Source organism: Amblyraja radiata, chromosome 15 (genome assembly GCF_010909765.2).
Source record: "Amblyraja radiata isolate CabotCenter1 chromosome 15, sAmbRad1.1.pri, whole genome shotgun sequence".
NCBI classification, from domain to species: Eukaryota; Metazoa; Chordata; class Chondrichthyes; order Rajiformes; family Rajidae; genus Amblyraja; species Amblyraja radiata.
Window position 1 is genome coordinate 40,074,194 of NC_045970.1, and position 16,755 is coordinate 40,090,948.

The following is a 16,755-nucleotide window of genomic DNA, read 5'->3' on the forward strand; positions in this document are numbered from 1 at the left end:
GACAGAGGCTGGGAGGTGATAAATAAAGCTAACAAAGGGCTGTAGAGGAAGGAATCTAATAAGAAAGGAAGAGTGGAACCAAATAAGGGAAGGATGTGTGCAGGTCGGAAGAGTGGGGGAGAGCATGGGGACCCAGTGAGAGAGGTTTATGGGTGATGGGAAGATGGGGTTGGTGTGGAAACTAGTTTATAGTGGGCTGGGTCAGATTGGAAATAGGTGAGCATGGGTCGGTCAGAAGGAGAGAGAAAGGAATTGAGTGGGTGATCTGAAACTGATTTGAGCGATTGAGTTGTAGACTATCCAGGCAGAATAAGAGGGTGTTGTTCATCTAGTTTGTGTTTGGCCTCATCTTGGCAGTGCAGGGGGCTGAGGAAGAAGATTCCCTCTTCTGGGAATGGGAAGAGAAATTAAAATAGTTTGCAAGGAGGAGCTCCAGATGCCACGGGTGTTAAGAGTCATAGAGTCTCACAGGCCAGAGGGCCCAACTTGCCCATTCCGACCAAGATGCCCCATCTACGCTGGTCCCACCTGCCCGCATTTGACCCCGATCCCTCTAAACCTCTCCTATCAATGTACCTGTTAATGTATTGGCAATGATGGCTTTGGATACAGAGAATAATCCCTGGCACATCCTTTGTTACAGCGAACATCACACAGAAATTGCTTTCTGTAAACTAGTACAAATTTAATACAGTTACTAAATAAATATTCTCACCATTAAAAAATATCTTACACAATTCTTCAAAAAAAAAAAAAGAATATAAAAATGGTGCCAGTCTCTTGGCAGTGATACAGTGTTTTACTGGGGAAAAAAATAGGTAATAAAGAAAATGAAGAGAGTATCAAGAAGAAAAAGTCAGGTGGGACTGTAATCCTTTGCTGCACCTGATCTCTGCTGAGATTCAGTAGATGGGGTTGCACAGTGAATGACTGATAGCAGCATCCAGGGAGAGTGTTAGGTGGAGAATGACCTGCGCTCTGGTAGATTCTTGGCGTTTCACTCCCCTGGATGTCAATCTTAAGAGTTCCCAAAACAGCATCCGAAGAGAATGTGAGCAATCTCTCTTTTGCTCTTCTCCTTCCAATGTCTAATTAACTCATTATATACATACACCATTATCCTAACTCAGGTGAACATGGAGCAGCTTGGGCTGATGGCTCGGAGTCCAAAGAGTTTCTTTTACCCCTATCAGAATCCAATTTGTGCCCCAGTCCTTTCCTTGCTGAATTCTTTTTACCAACCACCCGCTCGTCAGGTCACATTGGGTCGCGTGGCGTAGAAAAATAAAGCCTCTTGTTCATTTATCTTTTAAAAAAGGGGCTAAAGTCCTGTATTGTTGGTTGTAATTATTGGAGCGAGGTTATGGTCGAGGTGGGTGGCTGCTTCTATCGAGGCCTGGAGTGTCGGGTGCGTTTAGTCCTGGTGGAGAATGGGTAGTTGATGAACTCAAAGTGTCTGTGGTTGTCTTGCGTGGACAGGTGGCCCTTGGGCAACCTCTTCATGAAGTGCACCTCCCTCTGATGCTGCCGGGTCTTCGACCCTTTCCTGGGTCTTCCTTTGCGGGTGAAGCCCATGAACCAGCCTTCGTACTTGGCGTTCTGCAATGCCGTGTAGTTATTCTCCAGGACAATCTCGGTGAAAACACAATCCTTGCTCTTCCCACTTCGCTGTGTAAAGAGGAGAACAGCCTCCGATTAGTTTCACGGTGAGTCAACTCCAGCCGCATTTCTAACAATAAACAGAATATGCCTTAGATCTCACTCAGTGGGTCAGGCAGCATCGGTGGAACACGAAACAGAGTTAATGTTTCAGATGTCAACTATGTGGGGTTCCTCCGTGTGCTCTTGTTTCCTCCCACATCCCAAAGACGTGCGGGGATGTAAGTTAATTGGCCTCTGTAAACTGCCCCTAGTGTGTAGGGAGTGCATGCAAAATTGGGATAACATAGATCTAGTGTGAACGGGTGATCAATGGTCGCTGTGGACTCGGTGGACTGAATGTTGTATCTCCAAACTAAAAAACTCTCCAGCTCCCAGCATTCAACACAAATAGCCAGCTCTCCAAATACTTAACACTGCACCAAATCTACACATGGGGCTATTCATAGCTTATCCTTGGATCGAAGCAGCTGTCACCTTACATAAAATGTTAATCATTATTTTCTGTTACGATGTACCTAAAATCCGATTTTTTTTTTTAAAGAATTATCCTTTCAAAAAATATTTGGACATATTTGGAAAGAAAGGTTGAGAGAGAGATATGGGCCAGAGCTGGTAAATGGGGGACAGAATGCAAATTGGTTCTCATTGTCAGGGTGGGCCGAAAAGCCTATTCCACGTTGCACAGCACCGTTACTTTGTGCAGGACTGCAGGAGAAGGGTGCCACTTCTCCATTGGCAGTGAACATCGAATCCCGGCCTTAAATTCCAGTGGCACCCTGCAAATTATTTTCCCTCGAGACCACTACCCATTTCCCTTTTCATTGACTACTTCCACCAAGCCGTACTCTTTGCATAATATGCTTTCCCTACATAAATAACTAATTGTATCGTAAGGAGAGGCTGAGACTGATCTGTATATACAGAAGTCTAATCATCCCACTGTCAGAATTATAGCAAATAATGATGTGAAGACACAACAGACTGCAGATGCTGGAATCTTGAGCAAAAAGACTAAGTGCTAGTGGAACTCAATGGGTCAGGCAGCCTCTGTGGAGGGAAAGAAAAGACGATGTTTCTGCAGTCCAGATGAAACTTCCACTGTCCATTCCCTCCACAAATGTTGCCTGGCCTGTTGGGTTCCTCTCGTTTGTTTGTGCTCCAGATCTAGAGTCTCTTGTCCCTCCTCTCAGATTTAATTTGGTATTTCAATAACACAGGAGTTCAGAAGAGGGAGCTGATCGAGGGACGGCGTACTATAAGAGGAACATATTTTCCTTCTGTTTTAACACAAATTGAAATATATTTGTTAGTAAAATAAGGTGGTCATACAGCAGGGGAGACAAAGCAATTGTCTGAAGAAAGGTCCCAACCCAAAACGTCGACTGTCCATTCCCTCCACAGATGCTGCCTGACCCACTGAGTTCCCCCAACACTTTGCGCTTTGCTTACGATTCTAGCATCTGTAGTTCCTTGTGACTCCAATTGTTTAAAGTGTTGAAACCTGGGCAATGGTAAGGGAAGGCAAAACCCTAGTGCTGCTTTCTGTCCAACCATTAAGCAGTGCCGTGTGGAGTGTTCATGCAGAGCAAGCTATTTAATTCAAACACACCTCCCCCCATGCACTTTGGAATAACCATTCCTCCTCCTCCAACCTTCCTCCTACCCCTCACCAAGTCCCGCGATCTCTCATCCGCCTCACTGTTTCTCTTTGTTTCCTCTGCTAATTAACCTCTCCAATTCATTAGTACGGTGACTGTCTGAATTGCCATTCTCCGATTTGCTCAATTTCTGCCAGCCATCCACTCTCCCGTTGGTGAAAGCACGTACGACCAGATTCAGGACAGCATCTTCCCCGCTGTTGTTAGGCTACTGAATGGTCCTCCCATAAGCTAGGCTGTAAAGGGACCCGATCTTCCACCTACCTCATTGCAGATCTTAGACTTTTTCTCTTTAACGCTGTACCACTATATTCTGCACTCTGATATTTTTCTCTTTGCACTACCTGTTGTACTCGTGTATAGAATGATTTGACCGGATAACACGCAAACAAAGCTTCTCACTGTATCTTGGCGCAATAACAAACCAATAAAAATACCTCCCAATTTCTCCACCTCCCTCTCCACAACCAGTCACTACTCGCCCCATCCCTTCTGCTATCACTGTTCCTGATTCTTCAGCTCTGCAGTTGCTTTGTACAGCACTAATTATCGTCACCGGTTCATCACAGTTCTAATTATTATCACTGGTTCATCGCTTCCATTGGATTAAAAATGCCATGTAAATGTTAATGATAATTGGTCATGGGCTATTTAAGGTATCCGTCTCCTCCCATTTTGCTCTCTCTGCCACTTTTCCAAACGTTTGCTCTGTTCCTCCTCAATCTCCCTGCCCCATGCTCCGCACTCCCATCCACTCGCCCGTCGGCAGTAACTCCCACATTGAGCCTTACCTTTCCGATCAGCTTTCCTCGCTTGTTCATGCAAATGTAAAACCCAGACTCGGCACCTTTGATGCGGACTCTGCTTCCGAACGTGTCCGTCTCTACGATCAGTTTAGCTGTAAGCAAAAAGCACACAGAATGACCACCTGAGCGGATAGTCCTACTATATTCAAATCCTGCTGCAGAAGGGAGCACGAGCTAGTTCACATAGCAAGTATCCTCAAACACAGTGCAGGGACAGCATGAATCCAACACAGAGTGCAGCTCCCTCTACACCATCACATCATACACTCCCTGGATCAGACACAGACTGAAGCTCCCCCTTACACTGCCCCATCACACTCCCGGGGTCAGACATAGAACACTTGTTTCCACCCAAGTGTTTTATACGGAGCCATTCAATAAACCGAGTGGTGCTCTGCTTTCTTCCATCCCCCCAAGTAGTTGACTATCCTATTGTGACTCCACGGGTTGCATTTGTACTTTATGAGCTGGGTTGTATTGATGGCCAATTATTAAACTATAAACAGAAGACAAAAAAGTGCTGGACACAAAGACATCAGAGGCCAGGCAGTATCTCTGGAAAACATGGATAGGTGACGTTTTGGGTCGGGACATTTGGACTGATGAATCTCAAGAAGCGTCCCGACTTGAAACATCATCTCCCCATGTTCTTCGTAGATGCTGCCTGACCCACTGAGTTACTCCAGCACTTTGTGCCTTTTTTTTTAGTAAACCAGCACCTGCAGTCCCTTGTGTCTTCTTTGAACCATGAAGGTGACACGGTTGGGATTAGTCCTGTCCTCACCTGATACATAGTTACGCGACCCCCGAGCAGTGGTGGAGGCCGGTTCGATTTTATCATTTAAAAATAAATTGGATAGGTATATGGATGGGAAAGGAATGGAGGGTTATGGTCTGAGTGTAGGTAGATGGGACTGGGGGAGAATAAGTGTTCGGCACAGACTAGAAGGGCCGAGATGGCCTGTTTCCGTGCTGTAATTGTTATATGGTTATATGCCGAACCTCAACTAGTCAGGTCTGCACGCTCTGGCTGGGGATCTTCTCCTGCCGACTCAAGATGCTGAGTTCTCCATGACTGACATCCCGGGGTTGTGCGGAGGGAGGGTGTGTTAGCAGGAGATGTTGCCTTTCAAATGAGCTGTTAAATTCAAGCTCAGCATTCAGCCTGTCAGGTAGATGTGAAATTACTATGTAAGTGCAGGAGAGTTTGCCTCTGCACCCCAACCACTGTTTATCTTTCAACTAACATCACCGTAACAGATTATCTGATCGTTATCGGGCTGCTGTATGTGGGGGATGCTGTATATGTGGGGCAACCTGTATCCTACATTACCTCATAAGTAACTGTACTTCATAACATATTTTAGAACGTCAAAGAGGTAGATATTGACCCGTACTTCACAGGTACTGACCTCCCCACCATTGAATGGATCTACAGAAGGAGCTGCCTCTAAAAGACAGCTAATATCATCAAGGACCCTCACCACCCTGGCCAAACTCTCATCTTGCTGCTACCATTAGGAAGAAGGTACAGGAGCCTGAAAACCGTGACCCCCAGGTTCAAGAACAGCTTCTTCCCAGCAACTATTAGGTCTTGAACACTGCACAACACTAATCTCGGCATCTATGATCAACTATGCTATTCTATGTTTAGAATATACATTACAGCGATCAAGGTATCGGTAGCCAATGAGCTAAGGTAGTAAATCAAAGGATGACCCTGACTGTAGTTTGTCAAGCCGTGCTCCTGAAATAAAAGCTTTTGCAAATGGGAGCCCATGTTCTTAAATAATAACAGAAAGATCCCACAGTTATAGACTCATAGAGTATCATAGAGCCATACAGCGTGCAAACAGCCCCTTCGGCCCAACTTGCCCATGCCGACCAAGGTGCCCATCTACACTAGTCCCACCTGCAAGCGTTTGGCTCATATCACTTTAAACCTTTCCTAGCCAAGGACCTGTTCAAATGCCTTTTAAATGCTGTTCTAGTGACAGGTTGTACAAACATATAGAAACATAGAAAATAGGAGCAGGAGGAGGCCATTCGGACCTTCGAGCCAGCACAGCCATTAATTATGATCATGGCTGATCGTCCCCAATCAATAACCCGTGCCTGCCTTCTCCCCATATCCCTTGATTCCACTAGCCCCTAGAGATTCACTGTGATGGATGTTTGTGTAAATTGTGTTGGTTGTGTCTCTTGGCACTTTTCTTGTTGTATGACTGCAGAAACCAAATTTCGTTTGAACTTCATTTGAGGTTCAAATGACAATAAATAAATTGTATTGTATATCCCTTAATTCCACTAACCCCTAGAGCTATATCTAACTCTCTCTTAAATCCATCCAGTGATTTGGCCTCCACTACCCTCTGTGGCAAGGAATTCCACAAATTCACAACTCTCTGGTTGAAAAAGTTTTTTCTCACCTCAGTCTTAAATGGCCTCCCCTTTATTCTAAGACTGTGGCCCCTGGTTCTGGACTCTCCCAACATTGGGAACATTTTTCCTGCATCTATCTTGTCCAGTCCTTTCATAATTTTGTATGTTTCTATAAGATCCCCCCCTCATCCTTCTAAACTCCAGTGAATACAAGCCTAGCCTTTTCAATCTTTCCTCATATGACAGTCCCGCCATCCCAGGGATCAATCTGGTGAACCTATGCTGCACTGCCTCAATCACAAGGATGTCCTTCCTCAAATTAGGAGACCAAAACTGTACGCAATACTCCAGATGTGGTCTCACCAGAGCCCTATACAACTGCAGAAGGTGTACTCTTCCCCCTGAGTACTTTGCTGAGCATCAGCTGCACACCAGACATTGGTAGATCCACTCTGAGTATCTCCTCACATTTCAAAACATTTATGTTGTATTCACACTGCATTCACAGTTTTGGTGAGCAGTAGTTAATCGTTCCCCTACGTGCTCTGACACCAGCATGGGAACAGCATCTGTATTTACCTTGCAATCATAATGCAATTGTGGAGGGGCCCTGTTATGTACCATGCTAGTGCTACAGCACAAATGCAGCTCATCAGTTCACTACCTGCGGGCATGTGCTGTGACTCCTTCTGTGTCAAAGCCTCATAATATTCAACACACTCCTCCAAAGATGCTGCCTGACACTCTGAGTTTCTCCAGCACTTTGCTTTTTGCTCCAGCTTTCAGCATCTGCAGTTCCTCATGTCTCCCGATAGTATTCTATTTGAATGTGAATACTTATAACTAGGAATTGATCCCCTTAACCAATAGTCCTGAGAAAATGAGTTTTAATCCCACCGCAAAGATTCAATAGATGTAATTTGCAGAGTTAATCTGGGAAATAATCACAGAATCTGCTGAACGGCTGCTTAAATCCCAATTGCTTCAACAGTCACGTTGAAGGTACAGAATCCCAACCTTGCGTACCCATGCATCCAATGCTCTCTGAAAAAGGCTTAGTACCAGTGACTCACATAGAGCAATAAATCAAACCACACACACATGCTACATGGTGCCCTCAGGGAATCAGCTGCTTCCATGGCAGTGACCATTCTTAGATGCTGTGATGTACAATCACAACAATCCTACAGCGTTAACTTTTTTTCAGTTACCAAGCTTATTTTCTGGTTTTGAAATCCCCTTAAAATAATAATGTAGTATAGTTTTAGAGTAATGCAGCACGGAAATAGGCCCTTCAGTCCGTGCCGACCAAGATGCCCCATCTATGCTAGTTCCATTTGCCAGCATTTGGCCCAAATGTCTCTAAATATTTCCTATCCATATACCTGTCCAAATGTTGTTTTAGTACCTGCCCCAACTACTTGCTTGGCAGCTCATTCCATATACTCACCACCCTCCGTGTGAAAACATTGCCGCTCAGTTTCCTATTAAATCTTTCCCGTCACAACTTAAACCGATGTCCTGTGGTTCTTGATTCACCTACCCTGGGTAAAGCCTCAAGTAACTCATATTAGCGCCCCTGCATCTCTGATTCCGTCTTAGCTCAGAAGTACCAGTTGTATACTTGGTATCTCTGCCAGAGCATTAAGAACCCTTCCCATTACAATGCCAGTTGCTAGGAGCACGTGAATCAAATTTCCACCAAGCCCACTCGACCACAATCAATTATACAAAGAAAAGAACATATGAGGATGCAAAGTGGCTGCAATGGAGTTAAATGATTAGCTGAGGTGGGAACAGTGGGAGGAAATGAGCAATTATTCACTTTGGTATGAAGAATGGAAAATATAAGGAGGAGAGACCACTAAATGTTGTTATTTTAGAGGATATGGGTGTTCTTATACAAGGATCACAAAAACTTAACATGTAGCTGCAGAGAGCAATTAAGAAAGCAAATGGTACGTTAGCCTTTATAACAATGAGGTTGGAATACATCAGTAAAGGAGGCTTGCTGTAATTATATGGTGCTTTGGTGGAATCACACCTGTTACAGGTTTGGTGACCTTGCTGAAGGAAGAATATACTTGCCTTGAAGGAGATGTAACAATGGTTCTTTCATTCCTTGGGATGAGGGGAGACTGAATGGAATGGCTCATGGTCAGAGAGTTGGAATAAACAGGTCGTCTTGGAGACTCAAGAATCTGCAGATGCTGGAATCGTTGAGCAAAATGCAAAATGCTGGTGGAACTCAGGGGCCAGGCAGCCCCTGTGCAGGGAGTGGACAGACCCTGCTGTTTCGGGTCGGGACCCTTCTTCACACTGATAGAGTGGGGGGTGTGGGGGAGAAGACTGGAAAAGAGAGGTGGAGGCACAAATCCTGACAAATGATAGGTGTCGCCTTGAATGATGGATAACAATCTATTGAATTATTTTTTATTATTATATTTTAGGTGTTATTGCTTTGTTTATGGGCCAGTTATGCTGCTGCAAGTAAGAATTTAATTGTTCCGTTGTCCATACATTTAACAATTATTCACTCTTATGCCCCTGTTCCACTTAGGAAACCTGAACGGAAACCTCTGGAGACTTTGCGCCCCACCCAAGGTTTCCGTGCAGTTCTCGGAGGTTGCAGGTGGTTGCCGGAGGTTGCAGGTAGTGGAAGCAGGTAGGGAGACTGACAAAAACCTCCGGGAACCGCACGGAAACCTTGGGTGGGGCGCAAAGTCTCCAGAGGTTTCCGTGGGACAGGGGCATTCGCTCTTAGATCGGGCTCAATGGCCACGTGGCTGCTCCTCCCTCTTGTGTTGTGGTTGACCATAAGGACATAAGGAATGAAAGCTGTAGCATGATTCACCCCCTCATGCCCGTTTTACCATTCAGTTAAGATAGATGATGGCCGATCTTTTACACTGGTGCCACTTTCGTGCACTTGCTGCAATATACTTGTTGAATTTCACTTTATTTCCCGGTATAATGGCTCGAATCTCACTCTGTAAATGACATATATTAACTTTTTTTTACAACTCTATCAAACCTGTTATAGCCATTTCTTGATGTTTGTTGGTAAATTATTCTCATGTTATACCTTTCCTCTCCTAGTCAATTGATTGGGCTTCTTGTGTCTATTTACTTGAGTTTGACTTGATTGTATTCATAGAAACATAGATACATAGAAAATAGGTGCAGGAGGAGGCCATTCGGCCCTTCGAGCCAGCACCGCCATTCATTGTGATCATGGCTGATCGTCCCGTATCTATAACCCGTGCCTGCCTTCTCCCCATATCCCTTGACTCCACTAGCCCCTAGAGCTCTATCTAACTATCTCTTAAATCCATCCAGTGATTTGGCCTCCACTGCCCTCTGTGGCAGGGAATTCCATAAATTCACAACTCTCTGGGTGAAAACGTTTTTTCTCACCTCAGTCTTAAATGACCTCCCCTTTATTCTAAGACTGTTTCGTGTTTAGTATGGATCTTTTCACTCCACTTCGGTACAGGTGACAATAATAACCCCAAACCTAGTGACATTTGAACATTCTCCGATCCCCAGGCTAACTGCCCTTGTTGACATTACATGGCGCAAATCTGAAACTAACTTTAACTCTTTGTGTTGATCGAAAATTGAACTCTTATTCTTGCTATAAAAATTCCAACATATTCGAAGCACTGAAGTCAGACGTCGGGTCCCGGCCCAAAACGTCACCTATCCACGTTCTCCAGAGATGCTGCCCCCCTGACCCGCTGAGTTACTCCAGCACGTTGTGTCCTTTTGAGTAAACCAGCATCTGCAGTTCCTTGTATCTACATTAGAATCACTGTTCCCTTATTAACTAACCATGTCTCGTCGCACAGTGCCTCATTCCTTCCTCCATAAACTGATCTGGAAACCATCTCTTTCGCGTTTTATGAATTTGTTTTATGCTGCAAACATCCCAGTGCCTTAGGAATCGGTGGAATGTTAAGACCATAAGACATAGGAGCAGAATCAGGCCATTCGGCCCATCGAGTTCTCCCCATTCAATCATTGGCTAATCTATATTTCCCTCTCAATCCTATTCTCCTGCTCCCCCCTCCCCTAACCTTTGACACCCTTACAAATCAAGAACCTTTAAAAATACTCAATGACGGCCTCCACCGTAGTCAGTGAATGACTATACATGATTACAATCAAGCCGTCCACATTGTACAGATACGGGATAAAGGGAATAACGTTTAGTGCAAGATAAACTCCAGTAAAGTCCGATTAAAGATAGTCAGAGGGTCTCCAATGAGGTAGATAGGAGGTCTGGACCGCTCTCTAGTTGGTGATAGGATGGTCCAGTTGCCTGATGAACAGATAGGAAAGTGGAGGCGAGGGCACGGTTTGGATGGGCATTGAATGATAGGGCGGGCTGGAGGGGCCGAACGGCCGAGCGTTCTTGCACATGATGAAATGTCTGAACTAAACCATACAAATAATCATCGCCAACACCTGTGGAAGCTATCGATGCCGTCCGCTGATTAATTCCGCCCAAGCAGAATCTATCGATGCGTTCGGCAGCAAGGGGCTTGGAGTATCGATTATGGGTCTGTCGCCGGATTCACAGAGTCGTCGCGGAAAGGAGGGGCAACGAGATTGTTGGAAAAACGGGAGGCAGGCTTTGCAGCCACATACATTCACGACGGACTTCGGGGAATGAGCGATTCCGTGCAAAATATTCAGTTCAGAAAGGCTTTAAGCCTTTGAGCTGTACAACACGAAACAGGGTAGAGAAAAAAATGCTGGTGTAACTGAACGGCACAGGCAGCAACTCTGGAGAGAAGGAATCGGTGACGTTTTTTGGACGAGACCCTTCGGTCCACCTTGTCCATGCCGACAAATTTGGCATATTGGGCTGGTCCCATTTGTCTGTATTTGGCCCCTATCCCTCTAAACCCTTCCTATCCATATATCTGTGTCAATGTCTTTTGAAAGTCGGGGTTGTGTCCGCTTCTACGACTTAAAAACAGTGACCATAAACTAAACTAGAACGGAAAAAAGCTGCAGTAACTCAGCCGCTCAAGACAGCTGTCGCACCACAGACGCTGCCCGACCCACTGACTTCATCCAGCACTCTGTGTTCTGCGCAAGATCCCAGCATCTGAAGCCTCTTTTGTGTGGAGAAGCTGCATTCTCCAGCTTCCTCTGGCAATGCGGTCCAAATACGGACAGCTCTCGGAGTGGAAAATTCCCCCCCCCCCAGGGCGTAACCATGTGCCCTCTAGTTTAAGAATCCTCGAGGAAAAAGACTGTGAGCGTTCATTTTATCCACACCCCTCGTGATCGTGTGCACCTCAACAAGGTAGAAGATGCCCCTGGGCGCTAGCGTTGTAACGGCGCCTCCAACATGAAATGCAACATCTTTCCGCCGTCTCGGTGTAAAGGGGGAATGTGTGGGAAGGAATTGCAGATGCGGGTTTAAACCGAAGACAGACACAAAATGCTGGAGTAACTCAGCGGGGCAGACAGCATCTCTGGAGGGAAGGAATGGGTGACTTTTCAGGTCGAGAACCATCTTCACACCGAGTCTCAACCCGAAACGTCTAATGCCCCTGTCCCACTTAGGAAACCTGAACGGAAACCTCTGGAGACCCAAGGTTTCCGTGCGGTTCCCGGAGGTTGCAGGTGGTTGCCAGAGGTTGCAGGTAGTGGAAGCAGGTATGGAGACTGACAAAAACCTCCGGGAACCGCACGGAAACCTTAGGTAAGGCGCAAAGTCTCCAGAGGTTTCCGTTCAGGTTTCCTAAGTGGGACAGGGGCATTACATTCCTTCTCTCCAGAGATGCTGCCTGTCCCGCTGGGTTACTCCAGCATGTTAGGCCCAAGTGAATTCCTTTCTCTCCTACAAACTCTCCCGCGAAGAGGGAAACCCTGATGAAACCAAGTGTTCAAGAAGGAACTGCAGATGCTGGAAAATCGAAGGTACACAAAAATGCTGGAGAAACTCAGCGGGTGCAGCCAGCATCTATGGAGCGAAGGAAATAGGCAACGTTTCGTCCCGAAACGTTGCCTATTTCCTTCGCTCCATAGATGCTGGCTGCACCCGCTGAGTTTCTCCAGCATTTTTTTGTACCTCCTGATGAAACCAAACAATCCCTCTACTGCTGACGCCTTGAAGCTGATTTATTTTCGAGAAAGCACAGCATTGCTGGAGGAACTCAGCGATCCAGGCAGCATCTGGGAAGGGAAGGGACATACGGCGATTCCCTTTGGAGTCTGAAGAAGGGTCCCGACCCGAAACGCCGTCTGTACACCCCCTCTCCAGATGCTGCCCGACCCGCTGAGTTCCTCCACCACTTTATATTTTGCTTAAGATTCCAGATTCTGCAGTTCCTCGCGTCTTGATATAGTTTTTTTTTTAAGTTGAATGTCACGTGTACCCAAGATACAGTGAGAAGCTTTTGTTGCGTGCTAACGAACCGATTTTGTAAGGATTGTAAATTCCCTTCCCCTGACTCGCCCCGGACTGCGTGTTGCTGGAAATGAACCAGAGCCGCACCGCGCGCATACAGGCCATTCGGCCCAATTCGCCCATGCCCACCCAGACCCCCCCCAGTTGAGAGGAGCTCCGCATTCCCCGTCCCCCACGCCCCTCACCGGGATGTTACTGACCTGTTGGTGCACGTCCCTCCCCCCCCCCCCGAATCCCCATCTCGCTCGTTCTCTTTCTATTATAATCCTCTCTCTCCCCTTCGTGCCCCCTCCCTTCCTCCCGGTGTCTCTCCCTCTCCCTCCATTCCCCTCCGACCTCCGCAGAACCTCCTTATATCATTCTCTACGGAGTCACTCGTCCCCTTCCCTCCACCTCTTCCTGCCACCCCATCCCCCCACCCTGTCCTCACCACCTCTACCCACCTCCACGGCCCCCCCCCCCCCCACTCCCACCCGGCCCTCGCCCCCCATTGCCCCCCGCCCTCGCACCCTCTGGTCCTCCCGCTCCCTGACCCCCGCCTCTTGCCCTCGCTTACCGTACTTGTCGCCGTCCTCCGCCTTGGCGTTGATCCTCTTGCCCAGCACCTGGACGTGTTTGCCGCTAGTGCGGCTGTAGAGTTGGTAAATACGGATTAGCTTCCTGCTGAGGCGGTCCGTCTGCCTGGTTTGTTCCCTGACGTGCTGTGTAAAATTAGGCGGTGACTGATAGGTTACCTTTAAAGAAAATACAATATACAATACATATAGACATTAAACAATGACAGATACAGACAGCCGCCTTCACATCGAGGCACCGCCTGCAGGGGATCCACATAATATGTTTATTTAAAAAAAAGTCTAATCAATTAACAGAAGCCTCAGCCCAAGAATTGTCTCACTTCCAGGAGGCCGGCTTGTTGAAATCACTTAATGAAAGAACCTAAGAGGAGTGAATCCGTCGCGAATACCCCGGCCCCCTCCCCCAGGGATAGTCCGCTGGCCATCTCCCCAGGGATTCACCCCCCCCCCCCCAGCTTCTTATCCCAGTGCTATTCCCGCTCCCGATTCTTCCAGTGATCTCTCCGAACCGCGATTTATTTATCAGTGAATTCCCCATGTGCTTTCCCATCCAATCATCTCTCCCGTGATTTCCAACCACCCCCCCCCCCCCCGTGATCCCCCACCCCCAGTGATTTATTTCCCCAGTAATTTTTCGCCCAGTTACCAATTCTCCGATTATTTATTTCCCTGGTGATTTCTCTCTCCCCGTGATTTCTCTCTCCCCAGTAATTTCTCTCTCCCAGTGATTTCTCTCTCCCCAGTGATTTCTCTCCCTGGTGATTTCTCTCTCCCAGTGATTTCTCCCCCGGTGATTTCTCTCTGCCTGGTGATTTCTCTCCCTGGTGATTTCTCCCGCGGTGATTTCTCTCTCCCCAGTGATTTCTCTCTCCCCAGTGATTTCTCTCTCCCCAGTGATTTCTCTCCCCCGGTGATTTCTCTCCCCCGGTGATTTCTCTCTCCCCAGTGATTTCTCTCTCCCAGTGATTTCTCTCCCAGTGATTTCTCTCCCCGGTGAGACCCCCCTGACGGTTGTCCAAAGTTTCATTTTATTCGTGCTATTTATGAATATATTTTGAGTAACTGAGTTCCTGGGGCGGGGGCAGGAGCGCGGTGAGGAGTTGTTGCCGGACTGTGGGAGGGGAACGAGGGCTAGATGGCTTGAGGCGTCCTGACATCCCCGTCCCTTCAATTACAGCCAGCCTTATCCCAAACTTCGCCACAATGCCATCAGATTATACCGCGGGGCGCTAATGGGATAAACATGTGCAGGGGCCGGGTCGGGAGCAGGCAGCTTCGCGTCGGTCTTTCCTGCTGCTCACGCTCAATCTGTCCACTCCGCCCGCCCGCCCCGGTTCACCTCTTCATTCCCCCGTCTGATTCCTTCATTCTGTCGCTCTGCCGGGAGCCTGTCCCCCCCCCCCCCCAACCCCCCATCTCTCTCGCTCTCCTTCCACTTGCCTCTTTTATTCCCTTTCCTCCTCTCCTTTAATCTGTTGCGCTCTCCGTTTCCATCACATTTACTCTGCCGCTGTGTTGTGGTCCGCTCCCTCTCACACACTCACTCACTCTCTCTCCTTGTCTGTTTTATTCTCCGTTCTCACACCCAGTCTCAATCCGCTCTTGTTTCTCCTCTCTCTACTATGTTGTCATCTTGCCTCTCTCTCTCTCCCTCTCCCTCTCCCTCTCTCTCTCCGTCTCTCTGTCTCTCTCCCTCCCTCTCTCTCTCTCTCTTAATCTATCTCTCTCTCAATCTCAATCTCACTCTCACCCTCTCTCTCTGTCTCTCAATCTCTCTCTCTATCTCACTCTCACCCTCTCTCTCTCTCCCTCTCTCTCCCTCTCTGTCTCTCAATCTCACTCTCACCCTCTCTGTCTTCTCTTCCTCACTCTCTCCCTCTCTCCCCTCGCCTGCGCATTCCTCCTCTCCCTAACACACACGTTCTCAGCCTGTTTTCTCCTTCCTCTTCTCTCCGGGATTCTTCAATCACGACCTGTCTCCCGTCCCGACCCCGATCCCCAAACGGGACGTGTGTCAGTGAATTACCGAATCACCCTCTGCCGGAGACAGAGGGCTAGCGAGCCACAGAGAGGGGGAGGGGGGATATATATATATAGAGAGAGAGGTGCTAAACTCTGAAGAAGGGTCCCGACCCGACACGTCGCCTGTCCCCCCCCCCCCCCACCCCCCCAGACGCTGCCTGAGCCGCCGAGGGAGAGGTAGTTGTCAGGAGTTTTCCTCCAGCACTTTAGTTGCGAGTTTCCGATTCCCGATCCTGAACAAACACTCATGACAACTACCGCTCCCAGCCACAAACCCCGTTTTCAAATGCTTGCTACCTCTCGGGAGAGAAGACGCTTTAAATCCACACGGCAACAACACAACCAGGACAAACCACTTTAAAAAAATTAAAAGTTTTTTAAAAATTCGGTACCAACCTGCGCTTGAAAGCAGAAGGCGAGTAACTGCAGGCATCTGTAAGGAGGAGACAGGGTTAGCGAGGCGGGCTGAGCCGTTCTTCCCCCCCCCCCCCCCCCACACCATAAATACTTTTACACACAACATCATAACACATGTCAAAGCACAAGCCCATCGGCGGGGAGACTCACAGGTAGCTCAGACGCGTGGACAGGAGACGCATCCTGAATTCTGCGGGTGCCGCAGCGAGCGGGGCTGGGAAACTGCGGACTGTGCTCCGGTAAATCCGCAATAGGTCGGGCGGCCCTCCGGTGTAATCCACGGGGAGGTTTGCGTGAGCGGGAAGGGTAGAGCTGTCAGCTTCCCGGACGCCCGTCGCCGACTCCAGCTGTGTGTAACGAGGAGAGTTGAAACTTGCTTGCGTGTGCGAGAGGTCGGATCCAAGCGACCGGCGAGGACTAAGCGCTCTGTGCTCTCAGCTCTCTCCCTCTCTCGCTCTCCTCCCTCTCAGTCTCCGCTATTTCCCACCGAAGGGGATGGAGCGGCGAGTCACTGGAGTGTGTCGCGGTGGGCGATCGCCGGGTCGGGATAGTCTGCACAGGTTTGCCGCAGTCGCCGATCTGTCCTCGCATACCGTCCCCTCGGACTAGATATAGATGTATCGCCTGCAGCCGGCCTCGGGAGGTTTGGACTTGTTCGTCCCAAGTGAGATTCCCAAATGGATCTGAACGCTTCCCCCTCGCTCTCTCTCTCTCTCTCTCTCTCTCTCTCTCTCTCTCTCTCTTTCTCTCTCTCTCTCTCTCTCTCTCTCTCTCTCTCTCTCTCTCTCTCTCTCTCTCTC

At 48.0% G+C, this 16,755-nt stretch overlaps 1 protein-coding gene across 2 annotated transcripts; it reads right to left on the reverse strand.

Annotated features, from left to right (window-relative positions):
- Positions 1–660: 660 nt before the first annotated feature.
- fgf8 (fibroblast growth factor 8) lies at positions 661–16,432 on the reverse strand. Of its 2 annotated transcripts, none has more exons than XM_033034169.1 (5): positions 16,106–16,432; positions 15,935–15,971; positions 13,495–13,639; positions 4,112–4,218; positions 661–1,668 (listed from the first exon to the last, which is right to left on the reverse strand). In XM_033034169.1, the coding sequence occupies exons 1-5, from the start codon at positions 16,135–16,137 to the stop codon at positions 1,387–1,389; spliced, it is 603 nt and encodes a 200-aa protein (XP_032890060.1). In that variant the 5' UTR covers positions 16,138–16,432; the 3' UTR covers positions 661–1,386. The 2 variants fall into 2 exon arrangements, with proteins under 2 accessions (XP_032890060.1, XP_032890059.1); XM_033034168.1 differs by having other exon boundaries at positions 13,495–13,672.
- Positions 16,433–16,755: the final 323 nt, after the last annotated feature.

Excerpts from the sequence above, each read along its gene's own strand:
- fgf8 (XM_033034168.1), bottom strand. The coding sequence starts at position 16,137 with ATGCGTCTCCTGTCCACGCGTCTGAGCTACCT. Across the intron at positions 4,219-13,494 it reads GGAGGACGGCGACAAGTACG|CTAAACTGATCGTAGAGACG; the intron begins GTAAGCGAGGGC and ends TTTTGCTTACAG. Across the intron at positions 1,669-4,111 it reads GAGGAAAGCTGATCGGAAAG|CGAAGTGGGAAGAGCAAGGA; the intron begins GTAAGGCTCAAT and ends CTCTTTACACAG.